The sequence below is a fragment of the Phaenicophaeus curvirostris genome, chromosome 4 (assembly GCF_032191515.1).
Source record: "Phaenicophaeus curvirostris isolate KB17595 chromosome 4, BPBGC_Pcur_1.0, whole genome shotgun sequence".
Taxonomy (NCBI): Eukaryota; Metazoa; Chordata; class Aves; order Cuculiformes; family Cuculidae; genus Phaenicophaeus; species Phaenicophaeus curvirostris.
Genome location: NC_091395.1, coordinates 3,313,983 through 3,331,337, shown reverse-complemented (window position 1 = coordinate 3,331,337; position 17,355 = coordinate 3,313,983). Strand labels below are relative to the sequence as shown.

The window sequence follows — 17,355 nt, the reverse complement described above, 5'->3', positions numbered from 1 at the left end:
TTTTCAGCTTTACTGAAATAACATACCTGCACTGCTTCAGTATTTTCCATCAGTTGCCCCAGGGCAATGAGAGCTTGGCCACAAGAACACACACAACCTTTGAAAGGACCAAGGATTTCTGTTCAAGACCATAAAACAGGTATTTATCTAAATCCAAGATAACTCAGGTTTTCAGGCCATTCTCTGTCTAGACCTCTGCTGTAAATGGCTGCTGCATTTGTTCAGAAACTAAAGATGCAGTCCTCATAATGAGGAGCCTACACAAATGACCTTTTGAAAGGTCTCTGACTCCTTCAAAACATAAGCAAATTGAAAATCTCTATTTGCAAGATTGGAAATAAAATGAAAACCTCACATTGGCTGTCTAAAAATAAAGCCATGTAAAGCAAAGACGTCACTTGAATAGCAAACTCTTAAAATAAATACTATTTCCTTCACCACAATAAATGTTTCAGGTTCAGAAGTTGAATATTTAATTCATTCCCCCAAGCTGTAACATTTTGTTAAACTGCAGGAAGTTTAGAAGAACAGCTCTTTCATGTCTTACAGACTTGAACTGCTTATTGCTCTCTCCAAAAAAAAAACTTCTGGAGAAGGGAAACACGCTCTGGGACGGGTTTTAAGCCCTCTTTTTGGTTGATTATGGAGATCTGAATTTCAGCACCTGCTAGCTCAAACACGGATTAATTGTTTCTGTGGCCTTAGTAGAAACCTGAAGCTCTAACTAGCTTTTAGAAGTTAGCCTGGTGAGCCAGATCCTTGGCTGCCATCCTGGCTGCTTTGGTCTGCTCAGGAAGAATTTGGAGAATCATAGAATAATTAAGATTGGAAAAGGTCCCTCAGCTCATCCAGTTCAACTGTCAGCCCAACCTCACCGTGCCCCTTAAACCATGTCCTGAAGCAGCCTCTTCCAATGCTTCACCATTCTGTCAGTAAAGAAATTTTTCCTAATATCCAATCTAAACCTCCCCTGGGGCAACTTGAGGCCACTTCCTCTTGTCCCGTCACCTGTCACTTGGGAGGAGAGACCAACACTTACATCCCTACAACCTCCTTTCAGGGAGCTGTAGTAGAGAATGTAATGGAGTGCTTAAATGGCAGCTAAAAATTATGGGTTTGTTTCAGCTCAAGAGTGAACTACCCTTAAGAGATGATGGTTGTTAACAAGGAAAAAGCCTCCAAAATTAAGTGTTTCCAAGCTTTTCATCACTTCCCTACTACCTCTCCTTATGGAAACTCTCCAAGGCCTATCATGCTGATTTTGTAAACAATTATTTCTTTCCTTAACTCCTATAATAAATTTCATGCCAGCTATTTCTGTCACAACTCTTTCGCACCCTCTTGCACTTTTTGATTTTTCAAATTGGGAAATGGGAAAAAAAAACCAAAGGAATTTTGTTTTAATATCTCAGTTTGGATCATGCATCCTTGTAATGTCATTTAAAACAAACAAACAAACAAAACCAAAACAACCCACAAAAGAACAGCAAGAAAAGAAAGCGAATTTACTTTAATAATTACTTCTGAATTTTTTTTATTAATTGAATAATAAATGTATGGCCTGCTGAGCAGCCCTGGGGAGAAGTACTTGTGGTGCTGGTGGATGAGAAGCTCAACATGAGCCGGCAGCGTGGGCTTGCAGCCCAGAAACCAACCACGTCCTGGGCTGCATCAGAAGTGTGACCAGCGGGGTGAGGGAGGGGATTCTATGGCAAAGTACTAGCAGATACTTTTGCCAAATGCTTGATATTGGGGTGTAGGATTGTGAAAAAATGACATGGGAGAGGAGAATATGTTTAATATTTGAATGTCTAATTATATATTGATCGGGAACCCTGCAGAGATGCTCCATACTCACAATCACCAGATCACCAGACCCCTCCAGGGTCTCAGCAATGCCGACTGTGTCATTAATGCATATATTTACAAAATAATGCACAACCCCATGTTAGATCTTTATGAGAAGGAACTAAAAAACCCACTGCTATTCAGAATGCCTTTTAATGCTCGTTCCCTTCCCCGATCTGAGAAGAGATTCATTCTTTCTTCAGTGTAAGTTTGCTGGTGTAAATTGAAACATCCTCCTGTCTTCTCGTGCTCGCACTACTGCACAGAACATTTCCCTGGAGAGCAACTTTCAGAGCAAAGGCTTTGTTCTGGCTGATGAGTTTCCAAGCCTTCCTTTGCCGCCACCGTTATACCATGAGCTGAGCGTGTTTGTAGGAGGCGCAGCTGCCTCACCCAGAGGAAAATTCCTCTCCTATCCAAGCTTACGCATCCCCACAGCGTGCACACAGGCATCCACGCTGGTTTAAGGAAGAGGTGGCAGTTTTCAACTCTTCTTACAAGGTCACAGCTCTGGATCCTGATTCTAGAAACTCTGGAGCTTTAATGTAAGAGAAAGGCTTTGAGGCTTTTGAGCAACCTGATCCAGTGGGAGGTGTCCCTGCCCATAGCAGGGGTTGGAACTGCATGGGCTTTATGGTCCGTCCAACCCAAATCATTCTGTGATTCTATGAAGCCTTTGGGGATCTATTGCTATTTTGTATGCCTGTCTTTCCATGTATAAAAGTAAGGATTTTGATACTTGAGGCTCCTTAGACCCAAGCTTTTATAGTGAAGCTCTGTCTCTACCCAAACCTGACTTATGTAGCCCTTTACATATTCAGAGTGTTGTGCTGATGTCAATTTAACACATTACTTCTCTCACCACCACTTCATTTATCAGAAAGGAGTAAAAGTGAAGTACTGTGTGGACTTTGGGGGGCCATGGTATAAAAATGATCTAAAGCTTCTGGAGAGTGTCCAGAGGAGGCAACAAAGTTGGTGAAGGGTTTAGAGGGGACACTATGTGAGGAGCAGCTGAAGTTACTTGGTCTGTTCAGCCTGGAGAAGACTGAGGGGGGACCTCATAGCAGTCTACGACTTCCTCACAAGGGGAGGAGGAGCAGGTGCAGAGCTCTGCTCTCAGGTGACCAGTGATGGCACACGAAGGAATGGCAGGAAATGCACCAAGGAAGGTTTAGGTTGGACATTAAGAAAAGATTCTTCCCCCAGAGTGTGGTGGAGCACTGGAACAGATCCCCAGGGAAGCAGGACAGTAGGGTGGCAGTAGGGGGACCTGGACAGGCTGGAGAATTGCGCCTGTGAGAACCTCATGGGGTTCTACAAGGCCAAGTGCAAGGTCCCACACCTGGGTCTGAGCAATCCCCACTTTCAGTACAGAATCGGGGATAATTCTTCATAGAAAGGGTTATTGGGCACTGGCGGAGGCTGCCCAGGGAGGTGGTTGATTCACCTTCCCTGGAGGGGTTTAAGGCACGGGTGGACGAGGTGCTGAGGGACATGGGTTAGTGTTTGATAGGAATGGTTGGACTCGATGATCCTGTGGGTCTCTTCCAACCTGGTTGTTCTATGATTCTATGATTCTATAATGTGATTGAGAGCTGCCTTGCAGAGGAGTCAAGGGTGCTGGTTGGTGAGAAGCTCAACATGAGCTGGCAGTGTGCGCTCACAGCCCAGAAGGCCAAGAGTATCCTGAGCTGCATCAAAAGAAGCACGGCCAGCAGGGCAAAGGAGGGGATTCTGTCCCTCTATTCCTCTCCTGTGAGACCTCATCTGGAGTATCGTGTCCAGTTCTGGACTCCTCAATGTAAGAAGGATATGGAGCTGTTAGAGTGGGTCCAGAGGAGGCTATAAAGATGATCTGACAGCTGGAGCAGCTCCCATGCAAGGACAGGCTGAGAGAGTTGGGCTTGTTCAACCTGGAGAAGGCTCCGAGGAGACCTTATAGCGACCTTCCAGCACCTGAAGGGGCTACAAGAAAGCTGGGGAGGGGCTGTTCACAAAGGCTTGTGGCGATAGGACGAGGGGCAATGGGTGTGAACTGGAGAGGGGCAGATTTAGGCTTGAAATAAGAAAGAATTTCTTCGCATTGAGAGCGGTGAGGCACTGGAACGGGTTTCCCAGGGAGGCTGTGGCTGCCCCACCCCGGAGGTGTTAAAGGCCAGGTCGGACGGGCTCTGGGCAGCCTGATCCATCTCGTCCCCGCTCGTTTCGGGGGGGCCCTGGCTGGGCTGTGCGGTCCCCTCGGACCCTCCCGTCGCTCAGCTCCCTGGTTGCCGCGCGGTTGCCGCGCGGGGGCGCCGCGGCGCTGCTCGTGCCAGGAGCTGCCGCCAGGGGGCGCGCGGCCCCGTTGGGGGGGGGGGTGGAGGGGGCACGGACACACACACGCGCAGGGGAGGCGGGGGCTGCGCGCGCCCCCCGCCCCGGCTCCGCTCGCCGCTCGGGGCGCCGCCTTCCCCTCCGGAGCGGGAGAAGCGCCGCGTTTAGCGAATTCGTCGGTCGTTTCCCCGAGGGGCGGGGGCGAGGCGGGGGGAGAAGCCCGGAGCGCTGCGCAGGGAGGGCGGGGAGGCGGCGGCGCCGTCACGGGAGGAGGAGGAGGAGAAGAAGAAGGAGGAGGAGAAGAAGAAGAAGAAGAAGAAGAAGAAGAAGGAGAAGCCGGCGCGGAGCCTCGGCTCGCAGCCCCCTCGCCGTCCCCCTGGCCGCCGGAGCTCCCCGGCGGCCGCCCGGCCCCATGATGGCCTCGACCGCCACCTGCACCCGCTTCACGGACGAGTATCAGCTCTTCGAGGAGCTCGGGAAGTAAGGGACGGGGCTGCCGGCGGCGGGGAGGGGGGACGCGACGGGACAGCGCGGGGCACGGGCGGGGGGGGACACCGGGGAGGGACCGGGGGCTTGAGGGGGGTGGGGCGAGTCTCAGGGGGGAGCGTAAGGGGTGGGGGGGCAGTGAGAGCTCGAGATAGGGGAGCGCGAGACTGGAGGGGCACGCGGCGGGGGGGGGGCAGCGTATGGCAGCGGCGCCTCGAGCCGGGGGCGCGCGACTCGGGGCGGTGGCGGGGGGGGCAGTGGGGGCTCGAGGCTGGAGGGGGGGGGGAGCAGCGCGTGGCACGGGCGGGAGGCGCGCGACTTGGGGTGGGGAGGGGGCTCGAGACTAGGGGTGCGCGAGACTGGAGGGGGGGGCGGGTGTGAGGGGAGGCTGTGGCGCGAAACCGGTGAGGGTCGCGTGCGGGGGGGGCTCGGTCAGTGAGGGGAGGGGGGAGCGGCGGTGCCTGGGTCCGTGAGGGAGGACGGGGGGGTCTGAGTCCGTGAGGGGGGGAAATGAGGGGGGGGCTGTCAGCCGCCATCGCCATCTTTGCGGGCGGCGGAGCCGGTGTCACCGGGGGGGGGGGGGGGGGGGGGGCGCGCGGAGGGGGAACACGCGGGCACGGGGCCGCCACCACGCCCTCCCCACCGAGCCTTGGGGTGAGGGATGTGTCTCCCCCCGCGCTGTCCCCAAGGCGTGTGACACTCCTGAGGCAGGGGCTGTGTCCCCCCGCTCTGTCCCTAAGGCGTGTGACACCCCTGAGGCAGGGGCTGTGTCCCCCCGCTCTGTCCCTAAGGCGTGTGACACCCCTGAGGCAGGGGCTGTGTCCCCCCGCTCTGTCCCTAAGGCGTGTGACACCCCTGAGGCAGGGGATGTGTCTCCCCGCGCTGTCCCCAAGGCGTGTGACACCCCCGGGTCAGGGGATGTGTCTCCCCGGGCTGTCCCCAAGGCATATGACATCGTTGGGGCAGAGGATGTGTCCCCCCGTGCTGTCCCCAAGGCGTGTGACACCCCTGAGGCAGGGGCTGTGTCCCCCCCCGCTCTGTCCCTAAGGCGTGTGACACCCCTGAGGCAGGGGATGTGTCTCCCCGCGCTGTCCCCAAGGCGTGTGACACCCCCGGGTCAGGGGATGTGTCTCCCCGGGCTGTCCCCAAGGCATATGACATCGTTGGGGCAGAGGATGTGTCCCCCCGTGCTGTCCCCAAGGCGTGTGACACCCCGGAGGCAGGGGATGTGTGTGTGTCCCCCCCGCGCTGTCCCCACAGCAGGGATCACTCTGGTCACACAGCTCCTATCCGCATTCCTCACCAGAGTGTGCCATTTCCATGACTAAAAGCACCACTGACCCGCGCTCTGAGAAAATCCTTTTATTTCCTAGATTCTGCCAACACCCCGCTTCTTACCAAACGCTGAAATGTAGTTGGGCTGACACTGTTTCCCCTTCTTAATTTCCAGAGGGGCATTCTCCGTTGTGAGGAGATGTATGAAAATCACCACCGGACAGGAATATGCTGCCAAAATCATCAACACCAAGAAGCTTTCAGCTCGGGGTGGGTACCCTTTACGGTAGGGTTAGTAGTGACCCCTCCCTAGTGTTTACGTTATGGCAAGCGTTAAAAAAAAATATAAAAGTAGCTGAATGCGCTAATACCTTCCTTAATACAGTTTTTTCTTTTTTACTTTGTGCTTGGGGTTTTTTCCATGTTAAATATTTCATGGATTGACTGAGGTCTGAGGTTGCCGTAAAAGATAAGCAAATGTTAAAACACTTTAACATGATAAAATGCAGCCTCTTCATTTTTATATCTAAATAACTTTGACTGTCACCCTTTTCAGTTTTGTACATAAATAATTTGAATGTCAGCTTGCAAGCATTTTGCAAGCCAATTTTTGGGGAGGAAAGTTGGGAAGGAGTAAGTTTTCATAATAGGTGCTGGTTTAAATATTATAGGTTTACTGAATTTGTTTCTATTTGTGAATGACATGGCCTAGCTGACTGCAGACGCATGAGAAAAATATGTATTTCTACCTCATTCTGAACTTTTTTTTTCTTGTCATGAAAATTATGTAAGAAAATTATAGCTTTATGAACTAAGCATTTGTGAAGCGAGTCATTCTGATGAAGTGCTGAACAGCTTCACGGTTACAACCCAACGATAACACCTGCTATCAGCTGGTTTGTGCTTTCCAGGTGCTGTGTGTATTTCCTGTATGTTTCCTGGTTAATTTCAATGTCACTGGATGTGTCTCTATGACATATTGAGGTAAATAGACACAGACTGTGGGCTAGTGTTGTCAAAAGCGAGCCTTGGTGGAGATAAGCCTCAACTGCTTGTTTTATTCAAGTCAGAGCACTTCTGCTCGATTGTCAGGGATTACGGATTATACTCCGATAACGTTACCTGTGTTTTGACGTGTATTGGTAGTGTGGTAAACAGAAATGAATAAGTAAACGGTGTCAGAGTGTAAACCTGCTTATGGCCTGTGTCGCTTTTGGAATCACTACTGGTAAACAGCAGTCTGTATTAATTCATTAAATTTAAACATAAAATATTTCATGTGACCTTATGGCATGTTCGGGAAACATGCTGCTCTCTGATAAAGATCTTTCAACATTCTGTCACTACTCTTTATTTTCAGCTGATGAAAGTTACATTTTACTGAATTTGCTGAATTTTAGTCTTCATACTCTCATCACAAGATTTGTTTCCCTCTGTTTTTCAAGAGGCACTTAAATTTAAAATGTTCCTTTGTAGAGTTACAGGTTTAAAGGGAGAGGTTAAGAAAACAGTAATAAAACATTTTCACAAGTTTGCTTAAAATATGTCTTCCTTTTTTTCTTTTGTTAGCACAATAATATGATCTGTTGAATTTTAGTGCTTAAAATAAACCACCACATTCTGTGTGACTGCATAGATTTAAGTACCTTTCAACACGAGAACCTGTAGCAGGATCAGCGACAGGTGAATTGTGTGCTGTGAGTTCTATGTATGACGGGATGAATTGTGAAATGCTAAGCTGAATTAACAATAACTTTGTCTTCTTTAAAAGTTATTATTTGGAACATACTATATTTCAAGTGTTAGGTTTTGTACTACTTTGACTGTTTATGTAGGACCAAGTTGATCCTTGGTGTAGTCCGTTACTGAGTGGAAGCACAGTTGGGAGCATTTGACTCATGAGATGGAATGAGGCAAAATTCACACAGATTTTTCTGCAGTTTAGCACGTGAGTCTGTACAGGAAGTGATTACACTTTAAAGCTGGATGGTGAAATGTCCGTTCTTAGCAGAACAGGTGTGGTACCTGTCCATCAATGCAGGGAATGTGTTATGTTTTCAGTGCAGTGGTACAAGAAATATTTGAGGTTTATTATTTGCTTGTTGCTTTTTGTGGTGGTTGTTTTGGTTTTCAGCTTTTGGAAATTGACTAAATGGTTTTTGAGGAGCAAGCTTCTTGGAGAAATCTTCAGATCCTTATCAGGCAATTATTTAATTGCAGAAAGGTCTGCTTTAATAGCACTTGTGGTACCAAAGCTAAGCATTACAATGCCTTAAACTGTGATACTTTCTCCTGGCTGATAATGGGTACATGGCTTATAACTGAGATACCGTTTTTCAAATCTAAATTGTGAGTTTTATTCTACTCGCATCAGAAGTGCTCAATGTTGGGGTAGCAGTACACGTCTGTGTTTTATACATCTCACTTGAAATACCAACTGTCATGTCAACCTGAAGGGCTGTTCTTTGGGTCAGCTTCATCTGTGCGCTGAGGTGGGAGTTCTTGATTTGGAAATGCCTGTCCTTTGTGCAGTACCTGGCTCTCTGCAAGTCTTGTAAGCACCCTGTTGAATTTGGGCTTTCTCGCTTGCAAGGTTGAAGAAGAGCAGCTTCAATGCGTGTAATATGGAGGAGCCAAGACTAAATAAAACTTTCTTAAGGTAGCTTTGAAATGAAAAGTTATTTAACTAGCTTCCCCATCCCTGCTTCACCTCAGCTGTAAATGTTCTTGGCAATGTATCCAAATCCTTACTTTAGCAGTCCTAAACTGAGGAACTGATCTGGTCACAGGCCAGGGAAATTGCAGGCTAATTGTGTGCGTGCAGAGACATGGGCTTTGGTTTTGAGGTGGAGGGGAACGTTGAAGCAGAAGTAACTTTTGTGCTTTTAAGTTGATGATCAATTATTTATATCTGCTATGCTGTTATTTACAAATTGTAGTTGAGAATGTAATAAAAACACTTACAAAGAAGTTACAACTTTAAATGTTTGATTTTAGGTGGCAGTTCCAATTCCACAGTTTTCTGATTTTGAAATAGTAAATAGTTGCAATTTAGAACTCTTCATTTCAGCATAGCGAAACCACTTCTGCTTATTAGAATAACGTGTTCTTAAAGTACTCTTAAGCTGCACCTAGAAATTCTGAGCTTTAACTTTGCATTTGCAAAGTCAGCTCAAGTATTAAATTGCTGTTAGAATATCAGCAGCTGGTTTTGTATCAACAGATACGTTCTAGACAAGCTTGCATGATTTGATTATGCTCCCGATTTCTAAAAAGGGGGAAAAATTAACTGCAGCAGCACACAAGCACAGAGGAAACTACGAATGAAGTGAAGAATGTATGTCTGCTGATCTGCGTTGTGTATCGATTTGTCTGATGAAGTCATCCTGGATTTTCTTATTACTCTGTCTCCAAATTGTGCTCTTTGAGGCCTCTCTGTATTGAAAGCAGTGTAGGTAAAAGCTGTCTTTTGTGAGGTGACTTCACTTTTCCTGCTCTGTTCCAAATGACAAATAATTAACAAATCATGCTTCCCTTTTTGTCATTATCTGTCCTCTTTTGTCCTCTCTTTTGAGAGGCTTTGATCCACATTGATTAAATGTAAACAGATCCTATTTTTTTAACAGGTTGGGGCCTAGTTTTCTGACTGAAAAAAAGAATTAGACAAGTGTTTGCTTCTCTGATTGTGCTTGAAAAGATCAGTTGCTAATGTATTTTCATTGGGTGTAATTTGTGCCAGTATCTCCTATTGACGTTTTGTCTGCAGTGGCCAACAGCGCTGTGCCTTTGATGGCATCCCTGGGAGGAGGAGGATGTTCCAGCCTGTTTCCTTTTCCAGGCTGCTTTTGTAAATGCTGCCTAGACACACCTCTCCTGGCCCTTGGACTGCTGCAGCAAGAACACAAACCGCTTTGTTTATGGGCATAGGTGCTATTAAGAGTAATGCGAGAGTCAGCTGGAGGTTATCACTGCTTTTTGAAAAAGCTCATGTGAGCTTTCAGGGACCAGCCATTCCATTAGCTTCAATGAGCTTCTGAGCTTTGAGCCTCCGGGGCTTCACTGATTATTTATCTTCCTTCTTAGCAGGAAATTTCCCAAATCTTTTTCAGCATCTTCCTGTGCTTTAAAGAGGAGAGTGTTTCTTATGAGCTAGTGCCTGCAGGTGTAAGGCACAGCTAGGGGTGACTGCAGCAGTTGTGCTTCCCTGTGGCAGCTTTGATGGGTGAGGAGGCTGGGAACCCCTCCCGTCCCAGACAGTGTTTCAGTGGCTGTATTGAGTAATCTGGCTGTGGGAGGAGTGTTTCAGTGTCTAAAGCTGTCCAAGTAGAGAACACCTCATGATCCCTAAAGTGGTTTAGACTGCATTAGGGAGATGAATGAAATGTGAAGCATATAGAGTAGCATTTTTCAGTATAGTTTTTCATAACGTGGAGATAAATGTTTCTGTTGTGTCACTAGACCAACGTTTCATTTACTCAGGTAGGCTGACACAGTCAGTGCCAGATGTTTTACCGGAAGGCAGGCGCTAATGAGGCTTCCTGAACTCCACAGGAGGAGAAGATAATTCTTCCTAATTTAGCTACAGATCTTAATCTCTGAAGCACATTTACCTCTGCAAGTTTAATATAACATACCTTTTTTAATGCTAATTTCTATTCTTGCATACACATTAAATTATTCTCAAACATAGAGTACTATCCAAAAGAACATTTATTTGCCACTGAAGCAAGTTTTTGGTTTTGTGAGGGCAGGAACTAAACTTGGGATTTTAGCTTTTTTCTTCAATACCTCGCTCTAGTCCATTTCTCAGGTAGTTTCCTCCCCAGAAGCAGTACAGTTGCCTTCTTCCTGTGTTAAGAATGTTTAAAAAAATGTTTTTCCATAGTGCAAAGCAAAGGCTTACCTGCTAGCGTGTGGTTGTCCTTTTTTCATGTTGGTTGCTGTTTCTGGCCTTCAGCTTAGTCCTGGCATTCTATTCACTTTGACAGAGGTGTTGAGATTTTACATGGGTGCATTTGCGTATTTGTCTGCTAGTATTTGTATCAACTGTGAATTACCATAATTCAGCAGGTTGCTGGTTCTGTCAGTGCTAAAATTAAGTCCGTTCAGTCCATTCACAGAGTAGTAGGGAGAACTTATAAAAATAATATTTAAAAAAACAGAAATCAGATTTTTGGTTAGGTGTTCCATTTTGACTGTTTGAAGCTTTTATGTTTTGGTTTTAGTGAAAATCTGAAGAGCTTTCAATACCAGAGATAATGAGGACATCGAAACTCATTGTGATGAGCACTGCTTAGTAGTAATTTATTCTAACAGTTTCCTTACAATTCATGGTTAAATTATCCATAGCAAAGAAAAACAGAAGTGGCATTACCAAAATTATGTAGTATTTGCAAAGCATTTATTTTCTCTCTATTGTGACTGTTGTTGCTTTTATGAAGGGAGGTTCTCTTTATAGCTCATACACTGATGGACCTTAAACAAATTACATCAGAATTTGAATATGTGTGCTCTTGCAATCATTAAAGCTTGTTGCTGGTGTTCTTACTGGGATGTGTATACTAGGAAAAGTTAAAATAATAGCACATGCTTTAACGTAGTCCCACATGGGGAATAAGGAATTCTAGTGTACTCACCTGCTGTTCTCCTTGCACACTACAGAGAAATGTCCTTGAGATGTAGCTTCATAGATTGAAGCGATACTCTGAGAATTTAGTGCTTGGAAGTTATTCTGAAAGTTGAAGGTCTCTGGAAGAGTAGCCACTGATTGCAAGGGACACACACCAAATCCAGTATGGAAATTAACTAGGAGGATGTGGGGAGAATTAAAAGGTGCTTGTATCATCTGTCATCTGACTTTGACCATGCCTAGGGCAGGGAGGAGGAGTAGATAAGAATTGTGCTTTTGTCCAAATTCCAGGATTATTAAGCAGGCCTAAAATTATCAATCAGTTGAATGGATCTGTCCTGCTTGGGAGCTTATACTTTTCACCATGACTTTGGCCTGGCCCCTCTCTCTGCTTTCAGATCTCTTCCACTGAAAGGTTAACAGTAGAGGGATTCTTGGGGACTAATTTGGCTGCCGCTTTCCTGCCATTGTCTGTCAGAAGGTGCAAATTCTGGCACCGTCACGTGCTTCTCCTCTGTGTGTTCACATACTGCAATCTAAAGACTAAACTTCACATCTGATCTGCTCCGGTTTGATAATTGTTTCTGTTGGGAGAGAACAAATGACTAGACAGAGGGGAAAATATGAACTGAATCCCTTTGCTCAACTTCCACATCTGTAGTCTGATACTGAAATATGGATGTCGTCGTCTCTTCCTGGTCTGGGAGAAGTTGTGTTCCCTGGAAATGTTCTGCTACATAGGTCCAAATCCTACTGCCAAATTAAAGCTTTTGGTCAAGTATGAAAACAAGGAGATGTGTGCAATGGTAAACACTTAACCTTTGTTGCACATTGGTCTGCAATGTCTGTTTGCACGTAATACTGTACATAGAAGACACTGGTTTGTGTCTGTTGTAATCTGAAGCCACAGGTCAGCTGAAGTATTGAAGTGGCTTGCATCTGTCCTCCTTGGCAGCAAGGTAGAAAATGTTGTTCCTGGAAGAACTGAGACTGAATTCGAAGGGCTTGTTCTGCACCTTCTTCCAAAATCTCTCTTACTTTAGATAGGTTTTAAGACTAGAAATGGTATTATAATGTGAAACTTCTGCCATGTGTATGTGTATATTTGTCCAGATACTAAAAATTATTTATTCACTTTCTTGGGTTAGATTAGTGGTACGTCAAGTCATCTCTGCTGCTTTTATTTACACTTTTATGATTCAAAGGCCTGGCTTAGGGTTTTTGGTTGTGTTGGTTTTTTTTATTTTGGATGGTAACCATTTTGGCTATTGCTTGGAAGATAGAAGACTGTGTGTATGTGTATATAAAATCTTTTTTTCCAATTAATTGGGAAGTGCCTGATCTGAAAGATTGAAGTGCAAGTTAGTTAAATATTTTGCTTTACAAATGTAAATACTGCCCAGATAGCTCTTTTCATGTATCTGTCCTTCAGTTGACCTCCTGAGAAATGTAGGCCAGAGTGTTTCATATGTCAGGGTCCAGCTTCCTCATTCCCATACATTTATTGCACATTTGTCAAATGCTTTGTAAGGGCATTGTGGGGATTTTTAAAAGATTATGTGCAAAACATTGCTTCCTCTGTTCACTGGAAAAGGGTAATAGAGAGCAAAACCTAGCTTAAAGATGGTAGCTCCTTTTTTAAAATTCCTTATTAAAAATAATTATGCCTTGAATCCAAAGGAACATCTGCTACATTTTGGAGGGACGCAGAAATCCAATCTGTTTGTTTATTCCTTGTATGTGCTGAGCTCTGTGTATATCTGTGTGTGCATGTTTGTGCAAACTCCTCTGTTTAATCCCAGTATTATGAGAAATGTGCATAGTATCAGAGTGGAGAATTATTGTGACATGGTTTTTGTAATTCCTTCCAGGGAGACAGTTGTCCTGTTATCCAGTGTAGTTTTCTAGATTATTGTCAGCTTGTTCTGAAATGCATTGAATTTCAGTTGTTTAAATTAGAAAACCCATTTTAAATCTTGGCAGCCCTGCTAATTCCTGCTGCATCTGATTGGAAGCTGCTGGATATATTCTGCTGAACTGAGAGTTGACTTAATTTCTCTTGAATCTCTTGCTTCCATATACTCCACTGGATAGAAGCAGTGGCTATAGCTGAGGGCCAGAAAAACTAGGGAGGAGGAACTTATGCAAATTGGCAAATAAGTCTTATCCCTGATTTAGCTTTTATTCTAATCCAGGGCCTCTTTAGTGGAAATTGAGAAGCGTGAATTGTGCTACGGCATATATTTACTTTTTGTAATTAGGTTTTCAAGTCTAGAGAATGATAGCTAATATGGTGAGCAAGCTGTTGCAGATTCAGTCTATACAACTGTCAGTTTAAGTTGGTTGTACGTGGTACAACTGAATTTGCCTACCGGGTGATTTGAGGTACTTTCTATTGTATGAATTCCTGACCTAAGTAGGGAAGTATTTCACAGGGAACTTGGACAGTAAAACATGCAGGCTTAATTTAAGTAACAAATCCCCAAACCTCTCAAAAGGACCAAGGTAGATTTTATTTAATAATGGAAAAGTGATGCTGTAGATGTTTGCTCGTCAGGGTGGAACGCTTCATCATGTGATGGGAGGCATTTTTCTTACACCTGCCCCAAACCAAGAATTTATATAGCGTTACAAAGAAAAACTAATATCCCATTGATGCTTACAAAGAGAACTGTCTGGCATCCATGGAAACAGAATTAGTTTGTGTTTTGGCAATCACTTTCACCTTCCTTGTAGATCATGCCTGTTGAAAAGGTTCACGAATGGTCCTGAGGTTTCTTTTGCTCAGTTACAGCCAGATCAGTCGGTTGTGTTGTCAGTCGGATAGCCTCTCACAACCCCTCCTAAATATGCTGCGCTGGGAGTTGATTCTTTTTAGCATGCATCAGTTTTTTACCCTGCCAACACCCAGCTGGCAGTGCTGCGGAAAGCATGGCTGTGGTTACATGACACTGGATGTAGAACTTTACCCAACCCCATCTTTAGTCACAGGTTATTATGTGCAGAATTAGAAGTTGCAGAATCTGACCTATAAGCAGAAAAAAAAAAGAGATGTTATGAACTGACACTTTGCTGGATTGAGTGAGCATGTGGGTGAATTTTGACAGATTTAAGGTAGATTGAAGAATATATCAAACCTTGATAGTTCACAGTTGTTATGTATGTGTATAGTCTACAGGAAAGTAGACAGCTCTTCCAGAAAACCCTGTGGCCTCCAGCTAGCAGCTCTTCTTAACTCTATACAAACCAAATACCAGGTATGGGCAATGCACCAAGTCGCATTTTAGAAAGCAATCTTCCACACACTCTCCTTCCCTTGCACTACAATGAATAGTACACCTTGCCCAACAAGGAAGAGTAACAAACCTCTATGTAAGCGGAAAGGATAACACATCTCTGCTGTAAAGTTCCATCATCTCAGCATGTGAGAGGAGGAGAAACATAAACTTATGGTGTCTAAGCTTGTATTGGTGGCAGGCACTCTATTGCATGTCCTTTCTGAACTTTGTTCCTGATTTAATTATAGTCAGGAACTGCTTACTTGTAAATTTTCCGCCATGTGAATGCAAGTGTTGCAGCAACAGTCACGTTGCATATTCATGTTGCTGCATGAACAGATGGGGTTCCTACATAATATCCATATTTGACAATCTGATGGGATTTGCCAAGCCTAAGCTTTATTTAAATTTTAACCTCTTGAAGAGATAGGTTTGTGATTTAATCAATCAAGGGAGATCTTGAAGTTATTTGTACTGTATAGCAGATTTCAAGCTAGTTTTTGGGTATGATTTTGGTTTGGGATACTTCCTGTAGGAATTATTTTAATAGACTGTTGCTCATTAGAATAAATAGTCACCTAATTTGGAGGTTTTACTTGAAACCTTATTCGTTTGGCTGATTTTATTCATATCCTTCAGTAGGTGAAGATGTATTTTAAATACAGTTAAAACATCATGCAACATGGACAGAGCTCTATTGCTTTTGTACTGCCTAGCAGGGACGGGTTTTGTGTTGTAGGGCAGATAACCTTCGGTTTCCCCCGGGACAGCTCCAGGTGCTGCTGAACTTTGGTTATTAAAACACGCTTATTTTCCACATTTTTTATAGAAGGGTGTCACAAATCTTTTTTCTAAGGTGCAATTCAATTTTAGTACGTAAAGCAACCTTTGAAAACTACACGTTTTGATTATTTTGAAACAAAATAATAGCTGTGAAAATACAAAGCTCACCTTGGTGCTTTTCAGACTGTGTGTACTGCTTTTAAAATTTAAAAAATGAGATTCAGGTGTGAGGTAGATCGATTAGTATTTGCTTTCTTTATGCAGCACTAGCAGGATTGCATTGATAGATGCTCATGGGACTAAATGCCCTGCTAATCATGGCCTAAAAAATGCCTTCTTTTCAAGCCTCTTTAATATCACCACCCCAAAAGGGAAAGGGGGGCCATTTTTTGTCAAATTTCTGACTCTTTCCATGATGTTCTTGCTGATTCATCATTTATACTTAGTATATTTTAGCATGTTAAAAACATTTCTACTTGCTCACTTTTTCAGTCAGACCCTCCCAGTAGTCTTAATACTGGAGAAATGTAAGATCTATAAAATGATGTGTACTGGTGCTGGATGGAAGAGCTTCCAAAACTCAGTGGAATTCCTTTTATACCTATAGCACTTTATGGTCATTTCAGCTGGTGCATTTTTGGGGCGAAGGAAGAATAAAAAGGCCACTGCTCTGGTGCTCTCTGTGTGTGCATAAGCATTAGATGCAGAAATAGATCCAGCAGAGCCTGGCTGGCAGAGCTTGTGTGCACCCAGCCAGTTTGTTTGCTGTAGTAAAATCTTTCATGCTAAAGGACCTATTAACTAAAGTAATTTTACTTGTAATGAGGGCAAGAATTGGTGTCTTTAAATTTTTGTTTATTTGTGGTTAACACGATTTATCTATCTAAATTAAGTAATAGATTACTTTCAGTGCCATGTTAATCAAAACATATTTACTAAAGACAGTAATTTTCACAGAGCAGAAGTTGCTTATGTGTGGTCCATCCTCCTCCTAGGAGGAGGATATCACAGATATTTTGGGGACCAAATTGATGATGCAGCCTTGCATGCTAATAGGTGGTAAGCTCGGTGTGTCTCAGAGAAGGCTTTAGGAGACCTGAGGCAAGGGGACAAGGTCTCCTGAATTGTGTGTATTTCGAATCTATAATAGGCAGAGATTTGTGTAAGCCTAAAAATCATGGGTTTTAATAGTCTGTCCACATTTTTCAAATTAGTCTTATTTTGGCTCCAGGACTTTCTTGTAGCCATGTAACTCACAAAGCTGTTACATGCCAACAAAGTCCATACTCCTTAAAGTACAAAATATTTGAAAAAAACATTTCCTTTGTCCTTTAAATAGGAGTGGTTCCCCTCCATCCTCTTTAAATAGGAGTGATTCCCCCCTGTCCCCAACTATCTTCTTGCTTAGATAGTTTTGAAGTAGGGATTGGTCCAATACCAATGCTCAACATGGAAATGTAAGTTAGAGCGGCATTTTTTTTTTTATTGTTTAGTGGTCTGTTCATGGTTTCCCTGTTTCGTGTAACCTGTTCAGCCCAGCTAGAAGTGATAGCTTCCACTTTCAAATAGCATTTATCTGCTAACAGACTGATAATAGAATATTTGAGCGTCTGTCACCTGGAGTTGGCCTTAGGTGAAAAATGGGAAAAAAATTGAAGTGTATCCAGGGTGAAGTTGAGTCCCTGAACAGGACAGTGTCATTCAGTAATCAAGATATATCTTAAAATTAAGTCTTAGTTC

The 17,355-nt window shown here is 44.2% G+C and overlaps 1 protein-coding gene across 27 annotated transcripts in view; it reads left to right on the top strand.

The window, feature by feature from the left end:
• The first annotated feature begins 4,460 nt into the window (after positions 1-4,460).
• CAMK2D (calcium/calmodulin dependent protein kinase II delta) overlaps positions 4,461-17,355 on the top strand; it is a 135,686-nt gene continuing 122,791 nt past the window's right edge. For all 27 annotated transcript variants that reach the window (XM_069855150.1, XM_069855140.1, XM_069855125.1 and 24 more), the window contains exons 1-2: positions 4,461-4,644; positions 6,101-6,195. In XM_069855150.1, the coding sequence (XP_069711251.1) occupies positions 4,577-4,644; positions 6,101-6,195 (163 nt within the window). In that variant the 5' untranslated portion in view covers positions 4,461-4,576. The remainder of the gene's footprint in view (positions 4,645-6,100; positions 6,196-17,355) is intronic.